General features: G+C 40.0%; 1 protein-coding gene across 2 annotated transcripts; it reads left to right on the forward strand.

Moving 5' to 3' along the window:
• Nucleotides 1–14,432: 14,432 nt before the first annotated feature.
• On the forward strand, nucleotides 14,433–19,846 carry LOC110898463. 2 transcript variants are annotated; one of them, XM_022145249.2, is made up of 5 exons: nucleotides 14,433–14,602; nucleotides 14,785–15,044; nucleotides 15,751–15,962; nucleotides 16,053–16,287; nucleotides 19,428–19,846. In XM_022145249.2, the coding sequence occupies exons 2-5, from the start codon at nucleotides 14,787–14,789 to the stop codon at nucleotides 19,728–19,730; spliced, it is 1,008 nt and encodes a 335-aa protein (XP_022000941.1). In that variant the 5' UTR covers nucleotides 14,433–14,602; nucleotides 14,785–14,786; the 3' UTR covers nucleotides 19,731–19,846. The 2 variants fall into 2 exon arrangements, with proteins under 2 accessions (XP_022000941.1, XP_022000940.1); XM_022145248.2 differs by having other exon boundaries at nucleotides 14,436–14,602; nucleotides 16,053–16,314.
• Nucleotides 19,847–25,499: the final 5,653 nt, after the last annotated feature.

The following is a 25,499-nucleotide window of genomic DNA, read 5'->3' on the forward strand; positions in this document are numbered from 1 at the left end:
CCGGAAGTGGGTACTGGTCCCAAAGACGTGAACTATATCAGGATCATCGTGCGCTGCTGGCGGAAACTGGGGATAATCCCAAGGATAACTGGGGTTGGACACAAGGATCTGCGTTGCTTTTGAAGATCTTTGACGATATGTTGTAGATACCTGAGCTATCATAACTCAAAAGGTTCGTGAGAAGAGGATGAAGGATACAGGATCCTTATCCTTTGGTAAAAAGTAAGTAAACGTAATAGTTTTAAGATAAAGACATTACCAGAGTAAGGATCACTGACATCACCGGGATCCTCTGAGGATACTTCAATGTAAGGATCACATGCTTGAAGGATCACGTTCACATAAAGTATTTCTTTAAGTGAACAGCATTCCAGGCTCTTGGTAACAAGTTTCCTTCCATGGTTAGCAATCTGTATGCCCCCTTTCCTGCTTCAGCCTCAATCAAGTAAGGGCCTTCCCACTTTGGTGCTAACTTCCCGTCAGCAGGATTAATAGTGTTTTGGAATGTTTTTCTCAACACCATATCTCCGACTTGGAACTTCCTTATCCTAACATTTTTGTTGTAAGCACCAGCCATTCTTTGTTGGTAGCTTGCCATCCTTACCCTAGCCAGATCCCTGATTTCCTCAATAGTATCCAGATCCTGAGCCAGGATTGTAGCATTCTCTTCAGGATCACGAGCACTTGTTCTAGCAGTTGGGATCACCATCTCTGTTGGGATCACTGCCTCTGCCCCAAATACTAGAGAAAAAGGTGTTTGACCAGTGGCATTCTTGGGAGTTGTTCTATCAGCCCATAGCACATAAGGTAACTCCTCTGCCCATTTTCCCTTCTTGGATCCTAGCTTCTTCTTCAGATTGTTGATGATGATCTTGTTGGATGATTCTGCTTGATCATTGGCTTGTGGATGAACTGGTGTTGATGTTATCATCTTAATTCCCCAACTGTCACAAAAGTTAGTAGTTCTGCTTCCAATGAATTGGGAACCATTATCACATACAATTTCAGAGGGAACGCCAAATCTAGTTATAATGTTTCTTTTGATAAAGGATATAACTTCTTTTTCTCTGACTTGAGCGAAAGCTTCAGCTTCTATCCACTTAGAGAAGTAGTCAGTCATGGCAAGCATAAATATTTTTCCACCAGGTGCTTTAGGGAGCTTGCCAACTATATCCATCCCCCATCTCATGAATGGCCAAGAGGATGGTATGGGGTGTAGCAATTCAGCTAGTTGATGAAGGATATTGCTGTGTCTTTGACAAGGATCACATTTCCTAGCATATTCTACAGCATCCCTTTTCATGGTTGGCCAGTAGTATCCTGTTCTAAGGATCCTTGAGAACAATGCCCTGCCCCCAGTGTGGTTTCCACAATCTCCTTCATGGAAGTCTCTCAACACTTCTTCAATTTCAGGATCCTCGATACATCTTAAATATGGTCCTGCAAGAGATCGTTTATATAGCACATTATTTAAGATTGTAAATTGAGATACCTTAATCCTGAAAGCTCTAGGATTTTCTCCCATCGGAATCTCCCCGTTTTGCAAGTATCTCATGATTGGTGAGATCCATGATCCTGCATAAGATTGATCTTCTTCACTAGGGATTACTGCAGTATCCTCTTCTATTTCCATGGCCACCTGATTTTCAATAGCAGGAGCCAGGATATGGATGATAGGGATACTTATATCTTCTGGAATCTTTAAGGATGATCCTAGGTTGGCCAATGCATCAGCTTCCGTGTTATCCTCCCTTGGTACCTGTGTTAAGAGGCTATGGAGTGGGGTATTATGTCCCCCTGTGGCGATTTTAGTAGTATCCCGAGCCCTGTGCCCTTGACATTTAAGGATCCATCGGTGTGTAGTATCCAAGGATCCTTGGTCTCATCCAGCTGCTGGACTTCCAATTCTGCTTCTTTTTGTAGATCACTACTGAAATCAGCCACAAAGTCAGCTAATGCTTGGGATTTAATGGCTGTTCTTGGCTCATATCTTATATCGTGGGCACTAAGCTTTACTGCCCACTTAGCCATTCTTCCTGACATCTCTGGTTTCCTGAGGACATTCTTAATTGGAAAGTTAGTTCTAACAACAATAGTATGGGTTTCAAAATAATGCCTTAACTTCGTTGATGCCATGATTAATGCAAGAATAAGTTTTTCGAGGTGTGAGTACCTGGATTCGGCATCAAGTAAACTCTTACTTACATAGTAGATAGGATATTGTGTACCTTCATGATCCTTAACAAGGATAGCACTTACAGCGGTTGAGGATACCGCCAAATATAAGGATAACACATCTCCTTTTTCAGGCTTTGTTAATGCTGGTGCTGAGGACATATATTCTTTAAGGGCTTGTAAAGCATTCTCATGTTTCTCAGTCCATTCAAACTTCTTGTTCTTCCTTAGGATATCGTAAAATTCTTCACATTTTTCTGAGGATTTTGATATGAACCTGTTCAGAGCTGCTATCCTGCCTGTTAGCCTTTGCACATCCTTAGCGTTGGCAGGGGACTTGATGTTCACTAGTGCTTTAATTTGCTCCGGACTTGCTTCAATACCTCTCTGAGTTACCATATATCCTAGGAATTTACCTGCCTTAACGCCAAAGTGGCATTTTGAAGGATTAAGCTTCATGTTATAATTATCAAGGATATCAAATGCTTCTTCCAAATCCCTTAGGTGATCCTCAGCTTTCTTTGATTTGACTACCATATCATCTATGTATACTTCCATAGTTTGTCCAATTTGATCTTTGAACATCATATTTACCAGCCTTTGATATGTTGCACCTGCATTCCTTAATCCAAAAGGCATGGCAATATAACAATACAAACCTGTTGGGGTCATAAAGGCTGTATCCTCTTGGTCAGATGGTTCCATCTGAATTTGTTGGAATCCAGATGATGCATCCATAAAGGTCAACAGTTCATGCCCCGTTGTTGCATCCACCATGGAGTCAATGTGGGGTAATGGGAAAGGATCCTTGGGACATGCCTTATTCAGATCAGTGAAATCGACACATACCCTCCACTTTCCGTTTTTCTTTTGGACAACGACCACATTGGCTAACCATTTTGGATACTTTACCTCTCTGATCATACCTGCTCGAAGTAGTCTCTCTACTTCTTCTTGGATAATGGCATTCCTTTCTGGTGCAAACTTCCTCCTTTTTTGATGGATTGGTTTGATAGACCTGTCAATGCCAAGTTTGTGAGTAATAATATCCTTAGATATACCTGTCATATCTTCATGTTTCCAAGCAAAGGTAGATTTTCTTCTTTTGAGGAAGGATATTAAGTCTTCTTTCATCTTGCCAAGGATCCCTGATCCGATATAGATTTTTGATTCAGGATCACTAGGATCCAAGAGGATTTCGTCCACATCTTGTTCCCTTGCCTCCAAGACATTCCTCGGAGGATACTGTAATTGCTATTGCTCCCTTGGCTTCGAGGTTGGCTTCATGGATGAGGTATAACAATCCTTAGCCTCCTGCTGATCACTGTCGATCTTGATTATTCCCCATGGGCTAGGGAGCTTCACACATTGATGGTAGGTGGATGGGACTGCTTTCATATCATGTATCCAAGGCCTGCCAAGGATAACACTGCAACAAGATAGACAGTCAATAACACAAAATTTCTGATAATTATGTCATCCTTCCACGTAGATTGGGAGTTTGATGTCCCCCAGAGTTTTCTTCGTTTCTCCACTGAATCCTACAAGCACGGAGGATCTTGGTGTGATGTCTGATTCTGGAATACCCATTTTCTTCAGAACATCAAGCTGGATAATGTTCACTGAGCTTCCTCCATCGATAAGGATCCTGCGGACAAAATGGTTAGAGATAAAGAGAGTAATAACCAAACTATCATGATGAGGATCCTGAATGTTAATGTGATCATCCTCATCAAACGTTATCATCTTCCCCTCTGAGACACTTGATGTTCTAATAGGTCTTTCTCCATTATCCATTTTTGACTCCTTTGCATGCCTTTTGGCCGCCGAGAAGGATGTACCACAGATGTCTGATCCTCCGGAAATAAAGTTGATCACTTGTGCATTTGCCGGAGGTGCTGGAGCCTTTTCAGGGATCCTTTCAGGATCCTGAGTCCTTTGCTTTTTTCTTCCCAACAATTCTTTTAGGTGCCCCTTGCTTAACAGATATCCAATCTCTTTTCTTAAAGCTATGCATTCTTCAGTTAGATGCCCGAAATCCTCATGGTATGCACACCATTTTGACTTGTCTTTAGTCCCGGATGGTTTATCATTCTTCCTGGGCCACCTAGCTTTTTCACCTAGATTCTGCATTGCAAGGATTAGTTCATGATTATCAACGGAAAAACAATATTCTGAGATTGGAGGATAATCTTCATCATCCTCTTCTTGGTCAACAGCATGCACATTCTGGTTCTCATTTCTATGGTAGGATTTGAATTTGTTGTTCTTGAAGGAGGATCCTTGCTTCTCCTGTTTTGAGGATCCTACTTGTCTCTCCTGGATCCTCTTGTCATCCTCTAGCCGGATGAACCTGAGTGCCCGAGTTCTTACTTCATCTAGATTCCTGCATGGTGTCATAACAAGATCATCATAGAATAATGAATCCTTAAGCAGTCCCATTTTGAAGGCTTCAACAGCCGTAGCCATATCCAAGTTGGGAATGTCCAAGGATTCTTTACTAAATTTAGTTATATAATCCCTTAATGATTCATTATGACCTTGAGTTACCCTATCTAAATCACTGGTTAATCTTTCAAATTTTCTACTACAAGAGAATTGGTAAATGAATAAATTAACTAAATTAGCAAATGAAGTAATAGAGTAAGGGGGAAGACTTAGCAGCCACTTAAGAGCTGATCCAGTAAGAGTGGATCCAAATCCTTTACATAGGCATGCTTCCTTCAACTTTTCTGGGATAGGATTGATCTCCATCCTCTCCCTGTATTGTGCTATGTGCTCCTCTGGATCCGTTGTACCATCATACAGCTTCATAGTAGGGATATGGAACCTTTTGGGTACCTCTGCATCACAAATTGGTGGTGCAAAGCGAGATACCTTGTGGCTTCCATCTGCAATCTCTGGGATAGGCTTGACTACCCCTGGAACACTTGAGATCATATCTTTTAGCTTCTGCAATTCCCTGGCCATAGCATGATTGACACCTGTATCCTGCATGAATCCATGGTTAGTGGTAAGATAATTATTTAAAGTGTTACCTCCCATTGAGTTCAAGTTAGTGAATCCATATTGCTGGGATTCAGGGATAACGGAGGGACCAGTGGAAGCAATGGTCTGCATTGGAATGAAGTCCCCTTGATGGACATCTAGACTTCCTGTTTGCAAACTTTTTAGGGATCCTGGCATCTGGAAGGATCCTGGTATCTGGGATGATCCTGGAACGAAGGAGGATCCTTGAACCTGGGATGATCCTGGAACAAAGGAGGATCCTTGACCCTGGGATGATCCTGGAACAAAGTAGGATCCTTGAAACTGCTGTGCTCCCGGATAGGCTCCCGAATTCATGAAGGATCCCATATGCTGGGGGTAGGATCCTGCCGGCTGAAAGTGTGAGCCTAATGCCTGAGTCATTGCTGTCGATCTGTGGTGCAATCCTCTTGATTCTCCCATAATTTGCACGTCTGGAATTCCCGATGGCTGAGAAGTGATCATTGGAGTATCAAAGCTCAAGGATTTGGGCATCAGTGGGGAATGATCCTCTGCCGTTTTCTTTTGTCTTTTGAGATCTCCAATTTCCCTGAGGATCCTTTCATTAGTTTCATCTTGCCGCTGCATACGATCCTTCATCTGCAAAATCAAAGTAAATACGTCACTAGTACTGGGAATATAAGAATTCATAGCAGAAGGAGATGGAGTTTTGGAGTTAGTAGAAGTTGGTCTCTTCTCAGCATTCTTCTGGGATCCTGCCGGTGGAGGAGGCAGAGTGTTCTGAGACGAGGTGACTGCAGACATCGCCGTGGACATGTTTTTCAATGATGAAGCCATGTAATTCTTTGAAATGATTTCGAACAGAAAGTTTTCTTATGAATGAAGCACCAATTGCCCCACGGTGGGCGCCAAACTGTTTTGGTCAAAAATCACACAAGGATAATGCAACCAAACTTTATGTAAATGGGGTATGATGCTTGGTTTATAAAAAAAGTAAAGGATCACTTTAGTAAGAAATATGCAAAGACACAATGATTTATACGAGGAAAAAGCCCTTGATCAATGTATGATCTCCGGCATAAAAAACCTCGGGTGATGGCAACTATCGATCACCAACTTCAATATATCAAAATATGGTTACAACTTTGGATGATAATGAGCTGAGTACAAGGATCACTATCGTAATGTGTGTCTAAGCGTGTGAGAATTGTGTTGTGTGTTCTTCCGAATGAGGAAGAGTGTTATTTATACAAGTGTAGGTGACCTATTTTAGGTAAAAAGACTAATAATCAGCTCATTACCCGTTTAGAAATAAAAGTAAATCTAGCCTAAATTATCGCCCTTAAATCATGCCAAGTTTCCATATCCTTCACAACGTCCATCTCCGATTAAGCACATGCCATAGTTGTAAAGACGTGTCCTTTAATTGTGATGCTAAGAGCGGATCCTGCTAGTCATTCCTGCAAAACAACATTAAATTCAACGAAAGCAACTGTTAGCATGAGGATCCTATGATGGTCCGTGATCCTGATCCTGGAACTCTGCTGAGGATCACTATCTGCCAAAGAAACAAGGATCACTGGTTAGGATCACATGTGAGGATCATGTATTGTAAAAATCCAGCCCTAACAATACCTGCTCATAGTAATCTTTCTACCTCTTCCTGGATAATGGCATTTCTTTCTGGTGCAAATTTCCTCCTCTTTTGATGGATTGGTTTAACTGACCTGTCAATGCCAAGTTTATGAGTGATAATATCTTTAGATATACCTGTCATATCCTCATATTTCCATGTAAAGGTAGATTTTCTTCTTTTGAGGAAGGATACAATGTCTTCTTTCATTTGTCCAAGGATCCCTGATCCGATATAGATTTTGGATTCAGGATCATCAGGATCCAGGAGGATTTCGTCCACATCCTGCTCTCTTGCCTCCAAGACATCCCTTGGAGGATACTTTAATTGCTATTGTTCCCTTGATTTCGAAGCTGGTTTCATTGATGAGGTGTAACAATCCTTAGCCTCCTGCTGATCACTATCAATCTTGATTATTCCCCAAGGGCTAGGGAGCTTTACACATTGATGGTAGGTGGATGGGACTGCCTTCATATCGTGTATCCAGGGCCTGCCAAGGATAATATTACAACAAGATAAATAGTCAATAACACAAAATTTCTGATAATTATGTAATCCTTCCACGTAAATTGGGAGTTTGATGTCCCCCAGAGTTTTCTTAGTTTCTCCACTGAATCCCACAAGTACGGAGGATCTTGGTGTGATGTCTGATTCTGGGATACCCATCTTCTTTAGAACATCAAGCTGGATAATGTTTACTGAGCTTCCTCCGTCGATAAGGATCCTGCGGACAAAATGGTTAGAAATAAATAGAGTAATAACTAAACTATCATGATGAGGATCCTGGATGTTAATGCGGTCATCCTCATCAAATGTTATCGTATTTCCTTCCGAGATACTTGATGTTCGGATAGGTTTGTCTCCATTATCCATTTTTGCTTCCTTTGCATGCCTTTTAGCCGCTGAGAAGGATGTACCACAGATGTCTGATCCTCCGGAAATAAAGTTGATCACTTGTGCATTCGCCGGAGGGGCTGGAGCCTTTTCAGGGATCCTTTCAGGATCCTGAGTCCTTTGCTTTTTTTCTTCCCAACAACTCTTTTAGATGCCCCTTGCTTAGCAGATATCCAATTTCCTTTCTTAATGCGATGCACTCTTCAGTTAGATGCCCGAAATCCTCGTGGTATGCACACCACTTTGACTTGTCTTTAGTCCCGGATGGTTTATCATTCTTTCTGGGCCACCTGGCTTTTTCTCCTAGATTCTGCATTGCAAGAATTAGTTCATGATTGTCAACAGAAAAACAATATTCAGAAATCGGAGGATAATCCTCATCATCCTCTTCTTGGTCAACAGCATGCACGTTCTGGTTGTCATTTCTATGGTAGGATTTGAATTTATTGGTCTTGAAGGAGGATCCTTGCTTCTCCTGTTTTGAGGATCCTACTTGTCTCTCCTGGATCCTCTTGTCATCCTCTAGCCGGATGAACCTGAGTGCCCGAGTTCTTACTTCATCTAGGTTCCTGCACGGTGTCATAACAAGATCATCATAGAACAATGAATCCTTAAGTAGTCCCATTTTGAAGGCCTCAACAGTCGTGGCCATATCCAAGTTGGGAATGTCCAAGGATTCTTTACTGAATTTAGTTATATAATCCCTTAATGATTCATTATGACTTTGAGTTACCCTGTATAAATCACTAGTTAATCTTTCAAATTTTCTACTACAAGAGAATTGATTATTGAATAAATTAACTAAATTAGCAAATGAAGTGATAGAGTAAGGGGGAAGACTTAGCAGCCATTTAAGAGCTGATCCAGTAAGAGTGGATCCAAATCCTTTACATAGGCATGCTTCCTTTAACTTTTCTGGGATTGGATTGATCTCCATCCTCTCCCTGTATTGTGCTATGTGCTCCTCAGGATCCGTTGTACCATCATACAGCTTCATAGTAGGGATACGGAACCTTTTGGGTACCTCTGCATCACAAATTGGTGGTGCAAAACGAGATACCTTATGGCTTCCATCTGCAATCTCCGGGATAGGCTTGACTACCCCTGGAACACTTGAGATCATATCCTTCAGCTTCTGCAACTCCCTGGCCATAGCATGATTGATACCTGTATCCTGCACGAATCCATGGTTAGTGGTAAGATAATTATTTAAGGTGTTACCTCCCATTGGGTTCAGGTTAGGAATACTGGGTGTGAATCCATATGGCTGGGATTCTGGGATGATGGAGGGACCAGTGGAGGCAATGGTCTGCATTGGAATGAAATCCCCTTGATGGACATCTAGATTTCCTGTTTGCAAACTCTTTAGGGATCCTGGCATCTGGGAGGATCCTGGTATCTGAGACGATTCCGGAACAAAGGAGGATCCTTGAACCTGGGATGATCCTGGAACAAAGAAGGATCCTTGAACCTGGGATGATCCTGGAACAAAGGAGGACCCTTGAACCTGGGATGATCCTGGAACAAAGTAGGATCCTTGAAACTGCTGTGCTCCTGGATAGGCTCCTGAATTCACGAAGGATCCCATATGCTGAGGATAGGATCCTGCCGGCTGAAAATGTGAGCCCGATGCCTGAGTCATTATTGCCGATCCGAGGTGCAATCCTTTTGATCCTCCCACAATTTGAACGTCTGGGACTCCTGATGGCTGAGAAGTGATCATCGGAGTATCAAAACTTAAAGATTTGGGCATCAGTGGGGAATGATCCTCTGCCGCTTTCTTTTGTCTTTTGAGATCTCCGATTTCCCTGAGGATCCTGTCATTAGTTTCATCCTGCTGCTGCATACGATCCTTCATCTGCAAAATCAAAGTAAATACATCACTAGTACTGGGAGCAGAAGAATTCATAGCAGAAGAAGATGGAGGTTTAGAGAAAGTAGGAGTTGGTCTCTTCTCAGCATTTTTTTGAGATCCTGCCGGTGGTGGAGGCAAAGGCAGAGTGTTCTGAGACGAGGTGACTGCAGACATCGCCGTAGATGTATTCTTCAATGATGAAGCCATGTAATTCTTTGAAATGATTTCGAACAGAAAGTTTTCTTATGAATGAAGCACCAATTGCCCCACGGTGGGCGCCAAACTGTTTTGGTCAAAAATCACACAAGGATAATGCAACCAAACTCTAAGTAAACGGGGAATGATGCTTGGTTTGTTGAAAAAGTAAAGGATCACTGTAGTGAGAAATATGCAAGTGACACAAGGATTTATACGAGGAAAAAGCCCTTGATCAATGAATGATCTCCGGCATAAAAAACCTCGGGTGATGGCAACTACCGATCACCAAACTTCAATATAACAAAAAATGGTTACAACTTCGGATGATAATGAGCTGAGTACAAGGATCACTATAGTATCGAGTGTCTAAGCGTGTGAGAAATGTGTTGTGTGTCTTCCGAATGGGGAAGAGTGTTATATATACAAGTGTGAGTCACCTATTTTAGGTAAATAGACTAACAATCAGCTCATTACCCCTTTAGAAATAAAAGTAAATCTAGCCTAAATTATCGCCCTTAAATCATGCCGAGTTTCCATATCCTCTACAACGTTCATCTCTGATTAAGCATATGCCAAAGTTGTAAAGACGCGTCCCTTGTTTGCGATGCTAAGAGCGGATCCTGCTAGACATTCCTGCAAGATAACATTAAATTCAATGAAAACAACTGTTAGCATGAGGATCCCTATGATGGTCCGTGATCCTGATCCTGGAACTCTGCTGAGGATCACTATCTGCCAAAGAAACAAGGATCACTGGTTAGGATCACATGTAAGGATCATGTGTTATAAAAATCCAGCCCTAACAACCACCACCACCCACATTTCTTTCTCCATGCTTGCTCCACCCGACCACCCGTCGGCCACCAACGATGTCTACTGGTAGTGAAGAAACACGAGTCTAACCCTTCAACTAGGACCTGTTTAACTTCAGACACATAATGCGATTTACAGGTTTTTCAGATGGTAAAATCTGCGTTTCAGATGAGACAGACAATGGTTCAGATCTATGGGTCGCAGGAAGACGTAGAGAAAGAGAATCATGGTTTGTTATCAGATGCGTTCATACAGTTCAGATATAGTGGTTAGAAGCATTTCGTTTTTCCGACAAGAAAGAAAGAGAAACAAGGTGGTTACAGTAGTGGTAGTTGCCGGAGCTTGTGGCAGTGTCAGAATCAATTAAGAAACAAAGAAAGATGAAGATGGGGACAAAGTTGGTGCTTGCCTCGTTTCTCAAATATATTAAGTAGCCGATGATGATGACGGTGGCTGAGGATGGGGATGGTGACGAACGATGTTGGTGACAGTGGCGATGTTAGTTAGGTGGTGGGTTACCGGAGTTTAGTGGTACAACGGTGGCAATGGTGTGGTGGTTGTGGCATGGAGAGAAAGATAAATCTTGTATTTATTAAACCGAACAACATAACGAAGTTAGCTGGACAAAATAAAACTTGGTTTACCCAAGCTGGCTTATCATAAAACACACTTTGTAGAGAAACCTCACCACACACACACACACACACACACACACACACATATATATATATATATATATATATATATATATATATATATAGAGAGAGAGAGAGAGAGCTCGTTGTCAGAGCCATCTCCAAAAATCTTCGAAAATATGTAGGCCTTGTGCGAAGATATAATACGGGCCCCTAAAATATAAACGTCTTTAAAAGAATATACAAAAATTTTTTAAATATATGAAAATGAATTAAAAATTTGTGGAATCACCCGTATGTTGCGGCGGTCTGCTTTTTTTTACATGGAAACATAGATAAAAAGAACATCAGATGTGCTTTTGGACAATCAAACGTAGAAAGAAAACACGTTGTAGGAGTAAATTAAGAAAATGTGGAATAGTTACGTCGTAACTTGAAAAATTGTTATTTATGATCATGTAAAACCATCGTAACCTATCCAAATTTATTTAGAAAATACACAGAGTTGAAAGAGAAAAAAAATAAAATAAGACTTTTCATAAAAAAGAAAAAAAAACAAAATAAGATTTTTTCATAAAAAAATGAAACACACAAAACTTACTGTAGATTGAATAATATAATAAAAAATTAACATAGATAAGCATTTTTAAACTAGATTTGAGAAATAACAACGATTCGCACTTTGATTTAATGTAACACAAAATTAGTCAATTAATGTCATTTGCATTTAATGCATAGGTTACAAAAATAAAGAAAAAAATCAACTAAAAATAAAGCTATCAAGATTAGTATCAAAGACCTATTTGCTAATAAAGTGACATGGAAACCACCAGACGACAGACCTCATTTTGTCATTTTCCAATTAAGTACTTATGTATTGTAAGTTCCACAACGTCAATTTATTAAAAAATAATTTTTTAGGCCACCGGAGGGTTTAGGCCTTGAGCCGTCGCCCACCTCACACCCCCTCTGGGCCGCCCCTGCTCGTTGCATCATCCACATCAACAGAAACTAACAGGTCTAAAAAGTTGTTAGCGAAAGAAAATATAAATTTCCTAAGTATGGATTAACGTCCCAATGGGGAAAAATTTGGATTATCCAAATCCAATCCCCTTAATTTGAATTCAATAGGTTGTTAATTTCTAATCCCACATGTAACACCCCGAAAATAATTAAAAATTTAATATGAATAATTTACCTAAATGGTAGTTATTATAAGCATGCAACTAGGATAATTTAACCTAGTTAACATGTGCAATTAAAACATTAATGAAATTCCATGTAAAAGCCCTTTATAGATAAAATGACAAACTTGAGGGGCCAAAAGGGAAAAACTGAAAGTTAGGTTTTATAATAAAAATAAAACACCACACACACACTGTGTGTGTGTGCGCGCGCATCGACCAGAGGAAAAGAACAAGGGATAAACCCTTGTTCAATCTTGAAGAAAACCAAATTGAAGAACAATTCGGGCCTTTGATTCGTGCATGAACCCCATTTATTGATCACCTAGACTAAAGGATCATAAGGTATGTCAAAAATTCATGTTTGGTGATGTTATGAAAATTGATGAAGTTCATGATATTGCACTTCTTGCATGAATTGTAGAAATAGTGAAATATGAGATGTTTACATGTCTAGGAACAAACCCTTGATGAAAAATTAGTGATGGAATACTATGATTTAAGTGTTTGAATGATTAACAATGCTTATGTAAGTGGGGTTTGGTAAATATGTTGTGAATTATGGTAGTGAAATTAATGTATTTGATGTTAATATAGTGAGCTTTAGATGTTAATTGAACATACTAGTCATAAACATGGGTAATTGTTGAAGTAAAGACTTGATAAATTTAGTGTAAAAATCCATGCCAACAAGGTGTTTGATATAATGCCTAAGTGAATATGGATTGTTGAAAAGTATGGAAAAATCGTAACATGAATCTTGTAATTGAATATTTACAAGTTTGTGAATAATAAATTGTACTATGGGTTCTAAATTATTAATCAGATTGAACTCTACAGACAATTTGGGTGAAGCATCGAGTGGTCAAACCGAGGTGGACGCATGCTCGAAAGGAAAGGCTTAAGGTACGTGACTATACGTTTCATAGTTATTCCTTGTTTAAATAGTGTGATTTGTTTGATAATATAGTTGAGAAAGTGATATCCATGAAGTTCGGTTTGTTCATAAGTGATGGATTTCACACGAACAAACCAAATGGTCAAATAAAGAATGCATAAAGTTTGGTTTTTCATAAGTGATGGATTCCACACGAACAAACCAAACGGGTCAAATGAGTGTAAACCGGGTAACGGGAACGCGAACACGAAGTGATGAACCCGGTAATCGGTCGTAGTCGAAAGGATGTGATTCCTTTATATGAACTTGGATAGATTGAGTTTTATTACTAGAATGTCAAATGGGTCGAATAAGTGTGAACGCAAACCAGGTAACGGGAGCGTGAAACACAAGATTAACAAGCCCGGTTAATGGGTTGTAGTTGTAGGGGAATAATCCTACGAAAAGAATGTGGACGATTTAAGTTTTAATACTTAAATGTCGAAACAGGTCAAACGGATAAGGTATCAATAACAAAATATGGCATTGTGACGCCATGGTTATTTATAAGAAGAGTCAACCATGAATTAGACTAAGGTTGGAAAATAAATGAAAAACGTATTGAGAAACGGAAGACTTGAGTTAAATAACTTAAAATCTCAAACGGGTCAATTTCAGAGTAGAATACGCTGACCCCATTAAAATACGTTGGTCCCGAACACTTTTACGCTGTTGTACTCTGCATACGTTGAAAGAATTGTATAAATACGCTGACCCAAAGTAAATTGTTTTGTTTTCTTATGATTAACGTTTTCGTCCAAATGTTTTCATTTTACTAATCGTTTGGATGAGATCGTATGTTAGGTAAGTACGAAGTCAGGAATCCTCGGATGATGGTCAAGCTCCATGAAGAACTGAACACAATCTAAGATCAAGCTTCCGCATTTTATTTAATCATTTTAAGTAATTAAACATCAATATCATGTAGTAATATTTTTGGATACTTGTGAAGTTTTAATTAGATCATTAGCACGTATGGTCATATAATTGCATTATGAATATTATGTTATTTAAAATGGGTGTATCACCGCATCTTATCTTCTAGATATTTCTATCTTGACTCTTTGAATCTTTGATCACATAATTGCATTAACTGCCCATGGGTGATGGCCCCCCATGAGTACATGAGATACACATGGTTTGGTTTACGTTATATTATTTATTTATATATTATTATATATCCCAAATGTGATCTAATTAATGATCACCTTCGCCTCTTTTCTTTGCTTTCTTTCTTGATATATCTACTGTTTTTGGATCATCTTCTCCATGTTCTTTGATGTTTTACAGGTATAGTTTCCATCTATCATAACTCTTATGCAAACCTTTATTCTTTTAGTTACACCCATAACTTAGTTAACAGAAAACAAAACAAAAATAGTATTTACTCTAGGTTGAGGGTTAAAACCTTGTCTCTTGCTCTTCTTTTTAGTTTTTTTTAAGCTTATTTTGAGTTAATTTTTTTTTTTCAGGGATGTTGAAGATATTACTAGTCGTCTTCTTATCGGCGTTCTCTTCATGGGTGTATCAAACAGCTGTTCCTCCACCGCCTAAGAAGCTTGGATCTCCAGATGGACCTCCTATTACATCTCCAAGGATAAAGCTACGTGACGGACGACATATCTCGTATATCGAATCCGGTGTTCCAAAAGATGTAGCTAAATCTAGAATAATTTACATGCATTGCTTTGGTTGTAGCAAGTACCTTAATCCCTTTGCCTCAGCCTCACCGGTATGAATTAATATTCCTTAACTAATTAGCTTCCTACAGGACTGCAAACGAACCAAACGTTCAGCGAACAGTTCGTGAATCATGGAAGTTCGTTTGTGTTCGTTAGTTTATTAAACAAACGAATGCGAACAAGAAATTTCGTTCATTTAGTTAAATTAATAAACAAGAACAGAGATCGCGTTTGTTCATTTATGTTTGTGAACGTTTGGTAACGTGTTTGTTTGTGTTCGATAGTCATTAGTGTTTTTAGTTGTTATATTTTATATAAATACTTCAAAATTCCGAAATAAAATATTTAATAAGTGTCGTTGTATTATATATTCTGTTTATGTACGCTTGTTTGTTTTCATTTTGTTCATGATCAACATTAGTTTGTGCTCATTTGTGTTTATCAACGTTCGTTTTTGTTTGTTGCCTAAAATTAACAAACAAACACAAACGAACACGAACAAGTTCATTTCCTCAATTAACAAACGAACACAAAATCTCGTACGGTAAGTGTTCATAAACAGTTCGTGAACACATATATTTCTTAACAAACGAACACGAACAAGGTCTTCTTCGTGTTCGTTTTGTTCATTTGCCGCTCTAGCTTACTACATTATTTTTCGCGTCCCTAGACCCTACTCTACGAGTGAGATATTGTTGAGTATGTTTATTTATTCTTTTTAGTGTGCAATCTTATGCTCAAACTTTATTTTTGCAGGCAGTTGTTGAAGAACTAGGAGTATACATTGTTGCTATAGATCGTCCAGGTTACGGAGAAAGTGATCCTGATCCTAAGCGAACTGTGAAGAGCTTGGCGCTTGATATTGAGGAGCTCGCGGATCAACTGAACCTTGGACCCAAGTTCTATGTGGCTGGATTCTCTATGGGTGGACAAGTGATATGGTCTTGTCTCAAGTATATCCCTCACAGGTCTGTTTTCAAATCTTGATATTCTCGTACCAAAAAAATATTTTATTTTGAATACAACTCGGTTCGTTTTCATATTTATGTGATAAGCAGGCTTGCTGGAGCGGTTCTTATTTCTCCCGTTAATTACTGGTGGCATAACCTACCTTTAAACTTAACAAAGGAAGCATATTCTAGGCAACTTATACAGGATCAATGGTCTATGCGTGTGGCTCATTATCTACCATGGTTAACCTATTGGTGGAACACCCAGAAATGGTTTCCTTCCTTTTCTGTTATCGATGGAAACCCTAGTCATAGTCCCTCAGACATAGAAGTTATAACAAAGGTATTCGGTTCCATGGATCCAGTTCAGGTATATATGATTTCGATGGAAAAAAAAAACAGTTACACATACCATCTTTTATGATACTAATTATATACCCTTTTATTTTCTCTATCTAGTTTTACTCAGAGAAACAATAGACCACGATAAACTTTGCACCACAATTAACCAAAAGAAACGATTATTAATTGTTCTCTTGTTTTATTTACGCCCTTTTCTAGGTTCACTTGTCACATAGAAAGATAAAAAGAGTCTTCAATGCATTCAAAACGTACAAAAGAAAAGAAAAAGAAAAAGAAAAAGAAAAGATAAGATAAGATAACATTATGCTTGTTTTTTCTTTTACTGTTCACATGCTACTAAAAAACAAGAGACTATGATTTTAGCTTTACGTACACATTTTCATGCTTGTTATTTCTTTTACATGTCATACCCTACTAAAAAACTGACTTCTTCCGAAGCAATGTTGAATTTTGTTGCGTACTAGGTTGTTTCTTCCTCTGTATTACGGTGGGAAACCAACTTTTTGGAAAGCAAAAGTAACTAAACTAATTAACAATTTGGTTATTAAAAATGATTTATGTTTTAGTTAGAGATTTCTAATACAATAACATAACTATTATAAAACTCAAAACTAAATACATACATATCCGAGATACATATCCGAGTGATGCCATTCATAATCCTAACTTATAAATTGATGATGACTCACATGTTGCTAGGAAAAATCTGATAATGTGGATTAGAATAATTTAGTTATATAGTCTAAATAACATTAATAGGATCTCAAATTCTACAAACTCTGTCATTGCCTCCCATTGTTAACCATCATTCGGCCGCTCACACCCCAAAGGAATTAAGTTGTCAAGACTCTTTAGCGTTAGCACCACTTCCTCCAAACACACAACCACCCAAATGTTGCTTTTTAACATGTAGTATGACGTTTTAAACAACCGGTCGATTTAAAACAATAACGTTATGAAAATTAATGTCGAAATGTAGATAAACAAAAATAACGTGCACTACTAATACTAATTGAAACTATATACAAAAGATAAAACATGAAAAAAATCATAACATCGTAACGGTAATTCGTTTAAAATTTAGAGCGGTAACTCTATTAAAATTCAGGGGTTGTAGTGTAAAGCTGTATAAAAAGAATAAAAATAACTTTATTAGAATTCATGGGACGCTTGATAAATTTATTAAAATTTAAAATTCATGGGCTAAAAATTTTAGTTGGTAAAAAAACTAATAAAATTTTAGGGGGGGGGGGGGGGGGGGTAAAGTGTAAGGATAAAAACATTTGTGGTTAAAATATGAAGAAAAAAGAATAATTGGTGTTGCCGGAACTCTTACAAATGCCGCTCAAAAGTCACTAAATTACCTAAATGCCATTAAAACAAAAATTAAATATGTGAGTGTATGGCATATGTGACGTAATTTAATATATTGTATAACATAGAAGGGGAACGTTTATTTGAGAAAAAAATTTAATTGAGAAAAAAAAAGAACAAATGGTAATTTTGTAAAACATTAAATAGTTTTTCACTTATCTTATTTATTAGAGTGAATTGCAAGTTTTGTCCTTTATCTTTAGGCCATTTTGCAAGTTTTGTCCTTTATGTTTAAATTTGACGAGTTTTGTCCTTTATGTTTGAAAATCAAGCACGTTTTACCCTTTGGGGCAAAACGTGCTTGATTTTTAAGGACAAAACGTGCTTGATTTTTTAAACATAAAGGACAAAACGTGCTTGATTTTTAAACATAAAGGACAAAACGTGCTTGATTTTTAAGGCCCAAAGGGTAAAACGTGCCTGATTTTTAAACATAAAGGACAAAACTCGTCAAATTTAAACATAAAGGACAAAACTTGCAAAATGACCTAAAGATAAAGGACAAAACTTGCAATTCACTCTATTTATTATCATCTTTGACTAATTAATTAGTCATAAAGACTATCATCCTCCACACTAACTTTTTTTGCCTACACACATCAAAAGTTATCCTACATATTTCGAAATTTAACCTACACGTTGAAATTTATCTTACACAACTCGTAATTTATCATATACACCTCGTAATTTATCTTAAACTTTAAATTATTTTATTTTATTTCTTTGAAAAAATATATATTTTGAAGATAAGTTACAAAAAAAATTAATGTAGTTAGCTATTAAAAATGTAGACTACAAATTAATGATCTATGTAGATTTACCAATGTACCCTTACAGTAACATTAAATACTTATATTAAATGAAGTAAAATAAAAAATTCTTATTGGTTGAAATTTCTTCTTTTTTCTTTTTATAAATTTTTTTTTTCTCATTTGAACTCTCCACTATATAAATGATATCTTTAAAAGTGAAATTGATAAAGCTTAGTGGTAAAATAAAAAAAGAAAAAAAAAGTATAAAAAAGCTCTTGTAGCTAAGGGTGAGAGGGGCACTCCCCTAAGAGGGGAGTCCCCTCTCTTACGCATAACCAATCCTCGTGTGCCACGTCAACTCCCCTCTTAAACTCCCCTCACACCCTCAATTTGATGGCGGCACTCCCCTCTTAATCCCCCTTGTTTTTTTATTCAAAAACAAAAAAAAAGGAAAAGGTTTTGATTGGTTGAAAATCAGGCTGGCCCACCATCTCCCCCTCTCCTTCATCGGTGACTTCTCCCTGCTGCCACTCACCGAATTGGGTCACCGCAGGGATGGCGGCGGTGTTCCCGCTCGGGGAATAGGGTCACCGAAATGCCTCCCCGCTGGTGCCCCGGACCCCCTAAGAAGATGTTCTTTAATATATAATATAATATAATATAATATAATGTGTCGGAAATAGGAAGGTTTTCTAGTAATGTTATGAATTGAAGTAATATTTCAATTGAAGTAATATTTCAATTACTGTATTTATTTTTCATTACATGCAAAGTGTATGTTCAGTCATGTGTGCCTACATAGGTACACGTTCTTTTTAGATTTAACATTGTGCTTATAACTACGATAACCACATAGATAAAATACCTGTATCATGCATTGTTCATTGAATATAATAGAGAAAGTTAGTATTAGTTACATACTTAACATTCAAAGCAGAATGTACATATATAACATTATTTGCTTATGCTACTATTTTCTTTTTCATGTTTTAAGGTTCAACTAATGCTATCACAACCAAGACTACAAGGAGAATTCGAGTCCTTGCATCGTGACTTAAATATTGGATTCGGAAAGTGGGACTTTGATCCACTTGATCTCAAAAACCCATTTCCAAACAACGATGGCTCCGTTCATTTGTGGATGGGTGATGAAGATTTGATTGTTCCAGTGACGCTACAACGGTATATAGCCCAAGAACTTGAATGGATTAAGTATCATGAGGTGAGTGGTGGTGGACACTTGTTTGCTTTTGCGGATGGTATGAGCGATACTATTTTAGAAAGCTTGTTAACATAAATGATTAGCTTCGCTATGTTAACTTCGTAATGAAAATCAGTTGTCTTTCTATAATGTGTTATTGAAACTCGAGTCTTTTAATTTGAAAGGTGATACGAAGACTTCATCCTTTGGCAGGGGTAGCTTGATTGTGTCAAGAAAATAAGCCATACCTAAATTTTCTTGAAGGGAGGTCACCGTTGTCTTGTTGACAATGTTCTTTTCTCGTACTTACTATCTCTTTAAGTAATTAGGGGTGCACCGTTGCTTTCTAATAAACTTTTTCTCTCCCTCTTCGTCTCCCCCTGATCGCCGACGGCTCGACGAGGGCGGTAAGCCGGTTTAGAGTGCGAGGTCACCTTCCTGTGGTTCGACCCTTCATCCTAAACCGTTATTCTGTTTACTGGCTCTCCATTCGCCGGTTGGGATCGGGTTTCGTTTGGTCTGTGTTTCTTTCCCTCGACGCTGTTCGGAGACTTTGGCCGGTCCTGTACAGGTTGGCTTAGCGGGTCTGATATCGATCGCGAGTCCCTTGTTCCCTTGCTTGATCGTTTCGAATCCCGTTAACACTCCCTTGTGTTGGTTGCTGGTCGGAGTTCTCACTGGTGCTCCGGTCTAATGGCTGGGGGTAGGTTTCTCAAGCTGTTTGTTACTAATCTCCCCGATGGGTGTACTCCTTGGGAGCTCAGAAGAAGTATGGAAGCTTTTGGAGATATTGCAAATACGTACGTTGCCAAGAAGAGAGACAAGACGGGAAGCAGGTTTGGTTTCGCTACATTTAAGGATATCAGGGATGACCGGGAGTTACTGAAGAGTCTTGAGGGGGTTAAGATGGGAGACTTCAGGTTAAAGATTAATGTGGCGAGGTTCTCGGCGGAAAACTTGGGTGGCAGCGTTAAACAAGTCAATTATTCTAATCAGGTCAGTAATGGTGCTAAGAACTCCTTCGGAAGAAACGATAACCTCAGGGGTGCTAGAAGTTATAGAGACGTGGTGGGGATGGCAAAAGAAGCAGGTGGAGCGAGTGCAGGCTATGACGGGTCTAAGGAACCTAATGAGAAGGTGATTGTGGTGCCGGACAGATCTGGGGCATTCGAGAACCTTGTTGGGGTGGCTCTGGTAGGAAGAGCAGTGGATTTGGAGACTTTAGTTGACTTCGACAGGTTATTGAAGATTGCTAAACTGCCAGTTGCGAATTTCCAGTATCTCGGTGGTTTATCTCTGTTAATTACGTTTCATGACGAGGAGGCGGCTAAGCGTTTTCGGGAAGGTAAGAATATTTGGAGCCCATGGTTTTCGAGGTTAGACCCGTGGAGAGGTCAGACTCTTCCACTTGAAAGGGTAGCTTGGCTGAAGCTGTTCGGAATTCCCTTGCACCTGTTTGACTCGGAGGTGATGGGTCAAATCGGTGAGTCTTTTGGGAAGGTTCTCTTTGTGCCCAAGTTTTTTGAAGAGGATCATGATTTATCGGTATCCAGGGTGGGGGTGTTGGTTAGCTCTTCGGTTAGGATCAAAGAAGAGATCTCTTTGAGATGGAAAGATAGGACGTTCAGGGTCTGGGTAGAGGAGGACCATCAGATTTGGGTCCCGGATTGCTTCGATAGAGAGGAGTGGTCGGAAGCGTCGGAGATTAAGTCACCGGAGGTATTTGTGGTTGACGGCATGCAGACCTCCGGCACCGGGGAGAAGGAGGAGAACATCGTTTCGGGTGCAGGTGGGGAAGCCGAGGAGCCGCATGTTCCAAACGTTTCATCTCCCCATGTTGATGTGCTTCCAGAGAATGTGGAAAGAGAAAAAGGCGGCGCCCCTGTCGAGGGCACCTTTAATGATTCGGACAATTTGGAAGGTGGTGTTCATGTTTCAAAAGTGGTGGGGCCTGAGGGCGTGGTGGGCTTCAAAAGTGGGTCAGGACAGAAGTGCAAAAAGACAAAAAGGAGGGGTATCTTGGGCCAAAAATTTGGTAAGGCCCAAACGCAGTCAAAAGGGATCAAGGACAAGTCGCCAGAAGGGTCTAGGCCCAAGAAAAGGTCCAGGAACTGCGAGAATGAGGACGAACCTGGATTCGGCTTCATAGGGTTCACTTCCAAATTACCGTCTCAGTTCGATCTGAATTCTAGAGCTCAGTCAACGGATTCGTTAGCTGCTGACTCTCTCTCTCAAGGGAATCAACTAGTGGAGAACTTCCTTCGGAAGCATGGTGGAGTCTCGGACGAGGAGCTAGCAGCGACGATTGATATTGGCGCTCAAGTGGGTGTCGAGCTTGGAAGCAGTGCTCTAAACGCCATCAAGGATCAAGGATTTTCAGGTATTAATGGGGTGAAGCCATGAATTGCCTTTCTTTCAATTTACGTGGTTTTGGGGGTTTAGATAAACAGCGGTTGGTTAAGAATTTAAAGGGAAAGCACGGTATTAGTTTCATTGCTTTGCAAGAATCCAAAAAAAGTTCGGTTAAGGAAGCGGACATTATGGGCTTCTGGGGTAATAAGAGTTTCGGTTTCGACAGCGTGGATTCGGTGGGTCTATCCGGGGGGCTGGTTTGCATATGGGACCCTTCTGTTTTTCATATGTCCAGTTCGGTGAAGCATAGGAACTATCTTTTAATCAGGGGTACTTTGAAGGGGTGTGGGTCGAGATTGAACTTTATTAATGTCTATGCCCCGCAGAGCGTTGTAGCTAAAAAATTGGTGTGGGACGAGATTTACCAGCTAATTTCTGAGTTGGATGGGTTTTGGGTTATAGCTGGGGATTTTAATGCAGTTCGTTCGCGGGAGGAAAAGAAAAATTGCGGGTTCAAATCAGCGTGTGCTGCCAACTTTAATAGTTTTATTTTTGACGCGGGTCTTCTTGAGTACAGAATGTCTGGCAGGAAGTTCACTTACTCGTCGCCGGATGGAAGAAAGCAGAGCAAGTTAGACAGGTTCTTGGTTAACTCGAATTTTTTTAATAAGTGGCCTGAAGCTAGCGTGGTTGCGGTGCCTTCGGTTGTGTCCGACCATTGTCCGATCATGTTAAAGTCCGTCTTATGCAACTTCGGCCCGAAACCATTCCGGATATTCGACTCCTGGTTTGATAAACCTGGTTTTCATGATACGGTTGTCTCAGCTTTGGGTAAAGATTTTGGGGATCTTGGTCCTCCGGATGTCAATCTCATGAAAAGGCTGAGTGTCCTTAGAGCTGACTTGAAAATATGGAGGGATGAGATGTTGAAAAAAAGCTCGGAGGAAGTGATGTTGGCTCAGTCGGAGCTGGACAGTATACAGGCTGCCTCGGAGGTTAGAGAGTTAACGGAGGACGAGGAGTGGATTCTGCTGGAAAGTAAAAAGATTATTAAGGAGGATGAAGAGCGGAAGACTAGCGACTTCAGACAACGTTCCAGAATTAAATGGTCCAAGGAAGGTGACGAGAATTCGAGTTTCTTTCACTCTATGGTGAATTGTAGGAAGGCCTCTAATTCGGTGCACGGGTTGGAGGTTGAAGGTAATTGGGTGTCCAAACCGTCTCTCGTGAAAAAGGAGGTTTATAAGTTTTTCAGGGCAAAATTTGTTGAAGATTGTGAGGTCCGCCCCCGTCTGCTGTGTGCTAACATTAAAAAGCTTTCGGATGTGGATGCCTCAAATCTGGAGTCTCGGTTTAGCAAGGAAGAAATAAAGGCTGCAGTTTTTGAATGTGGTGAAGATAAGGCTCCTGGCCCCGATGGAGTTAACTTTCGGTTTGTGAAGCGCTTCTGGGATGTTCTCGAAAATGATTTTGTTAAAATATTGGATGATTTTTACTGCAATGGCGTGATCAATATGGGCTGCGGATCCTCTTTTATCGCCATGATCCCGAAATCTTCTGATCCTATCGGTCTCAATGACTACCGTCCTATAAGTTTAGTTGGCGTCATCAACAAGGTGATTTCGAAGGTTCTAGCATGTAGACTCAAAAAAGTTATGGACAAGATTATTTCGCCCACTCAATCGGCTTTTATTGGGGGTAGATATATACTGGATGGCCCTCTCATTCTGAATGAAATTCTGCGGTGGTCAAAGAAAGTTAAAAGCAAGATTTTCGTCCTTAAGATTGATTTCGAAAAAGCGTACGACAATGTTCACTGGAATTTCGTGCTGGAGGTTCTCAATCAAATGGGTTTTTCAGCGAGATGGTGTTCGTGGATCAAAGGAATTTTATCGTCGGCTAGAGCGTCGGTGCTAGTTAACGGATCTCCTACCTTTGAGTTTAAGTGTCATAAAGGTATGCGCCAGGGAGACCCTATCTCTCCGTTTCTTTTTGTCATAGTTATGGAAGCTCTTTCGTGTATGTTAGAGAAAGCCTGTAATTTGGAGGTAGTTAAAGGAATTGGGCTCCCGAACGGAGGCCCGGAGATTTCTCATTTGCTTTATGCCGATGATGCGGTGATTATGGGCGAATGGTCCACGACGAATATCCAAAATGTGGTTAGAATCCTGAGGTGTTTTCATTTGTGCTCGGGGCTCAAAATCAACTTATCGAAATCGAAGCTGTTTGGGGTGGGGGTGCACCCTAGGGAGGTAGAGGAGATGAGTGGGATGGTCGGGTGTGAAGTGGATTCATTTCCGTGTAAGTTTCTCGGGCTTAACGTGGGGGCTAATATGAACCGGTATGCTAATTGGAGACCGGTTTTCGATGTGTTCGAGAAGCGTCTCTCTCTTTGGAAAGCTTCTTTGTTGTCCATTGGTGGAAGAGTCACTTTGATTCGGTCGGTTCTTGAGAGTCTCCCCAATTATTACATGTCGTTGTATCGAGCTCCAGTTAAGGTGTTGCAAGATTTGGAATCTTTGATCAGAAAGTTTCTTTGGGGAGGGTCTCCGGAGGTTAAAAAAATTCATTGGGTCGCGTGGGATAGGGTTGCGTCGCCGGTTAAAATGGGCGGTCTCGGGCTCCAAAATCTTAGAGATATAAATATAGCGTTGTTATCTAAATGGGGGTGGAGATACAAAAACGAGCAGGACGGTTTGTGGGTTAAGGTCGTTGATGCGTTTCATTCCGGTGGTTCGGATTGGGGGTTTCTCCCGGTGAAAAAAGCTTTAGGTGGTGTATGGACGAACATTGTTTCGACGATCAACCGGCCTTTGTTTGACGACGTGCCTATCCGGAATTTATTCAAAGGAGAGGTTAAGTCTGGCGATAAAATATTATTTTGGTTAGACCCATGGTTGTTCGACGTTCCGTTGAAGGAGAGGTATCCCGCTCTTTTTAAATTGGAAGTGGTGAAGCCGTGTAGGGTGTGTGATCGGCTTGAAGGTAGTGGTTTGTGGCTCTGGAAACATGACCCGTCGTCTGTCGATGAGTTGGCTGAATGGCGTTCGCTGGAATCGGCTATCAGCTTGATTAACCTGTCTTCTGGCGCGGATAAGTGGATCTGGCAGGGGAGCGGCTCTAATGGGTTCTCGGTGGCAGCGGTCAAACGTCATATTGGATCCTTACGTGACTTCAGCAACCGGTATGTTATGGATTGGTGCTCATGGGTTCCCAAAAAGTGTAATATTTTCGCTTGGCGAGCTGAACTTGATAGAATTGCCACGGTTGAGGCGCTTCAAACGAGGGGCGTCACGATCATTGATGACGAGTGTAAATTGTGCAATGAAGGGTTGGATTCGGTGTTACATATATTCTCGGCGTGCCCGTTTGCTTTAGGGGTGTGGGAGAAAATAAGCTTTTGGTGCCGAATTCCGAGATTTTTTGTTTTTTCGTTTAGAGACTTGCTGGAGGTGCACAAAGTGGGAAATAAGAGGCAGTCGGAACAGGTAGCGATTCATGGGATTGTGATTA

This window comes from Helianthus annuus, chromosome 13, assembly GCF_002127325.2.
Source record: "Helianthus annuus cultivar XRQ/B chromosome 13, HanXRQr2.0-SUNRISE, whole genome shotgun sequence".
NCBI classification, from domain to species: domain Eukaryota; kingdom Viridiplantae; phylum Streptophyta; class Magnoliopsida; order Asterales; family Asteraceae; genus Helianthus; species Helianthus annuus.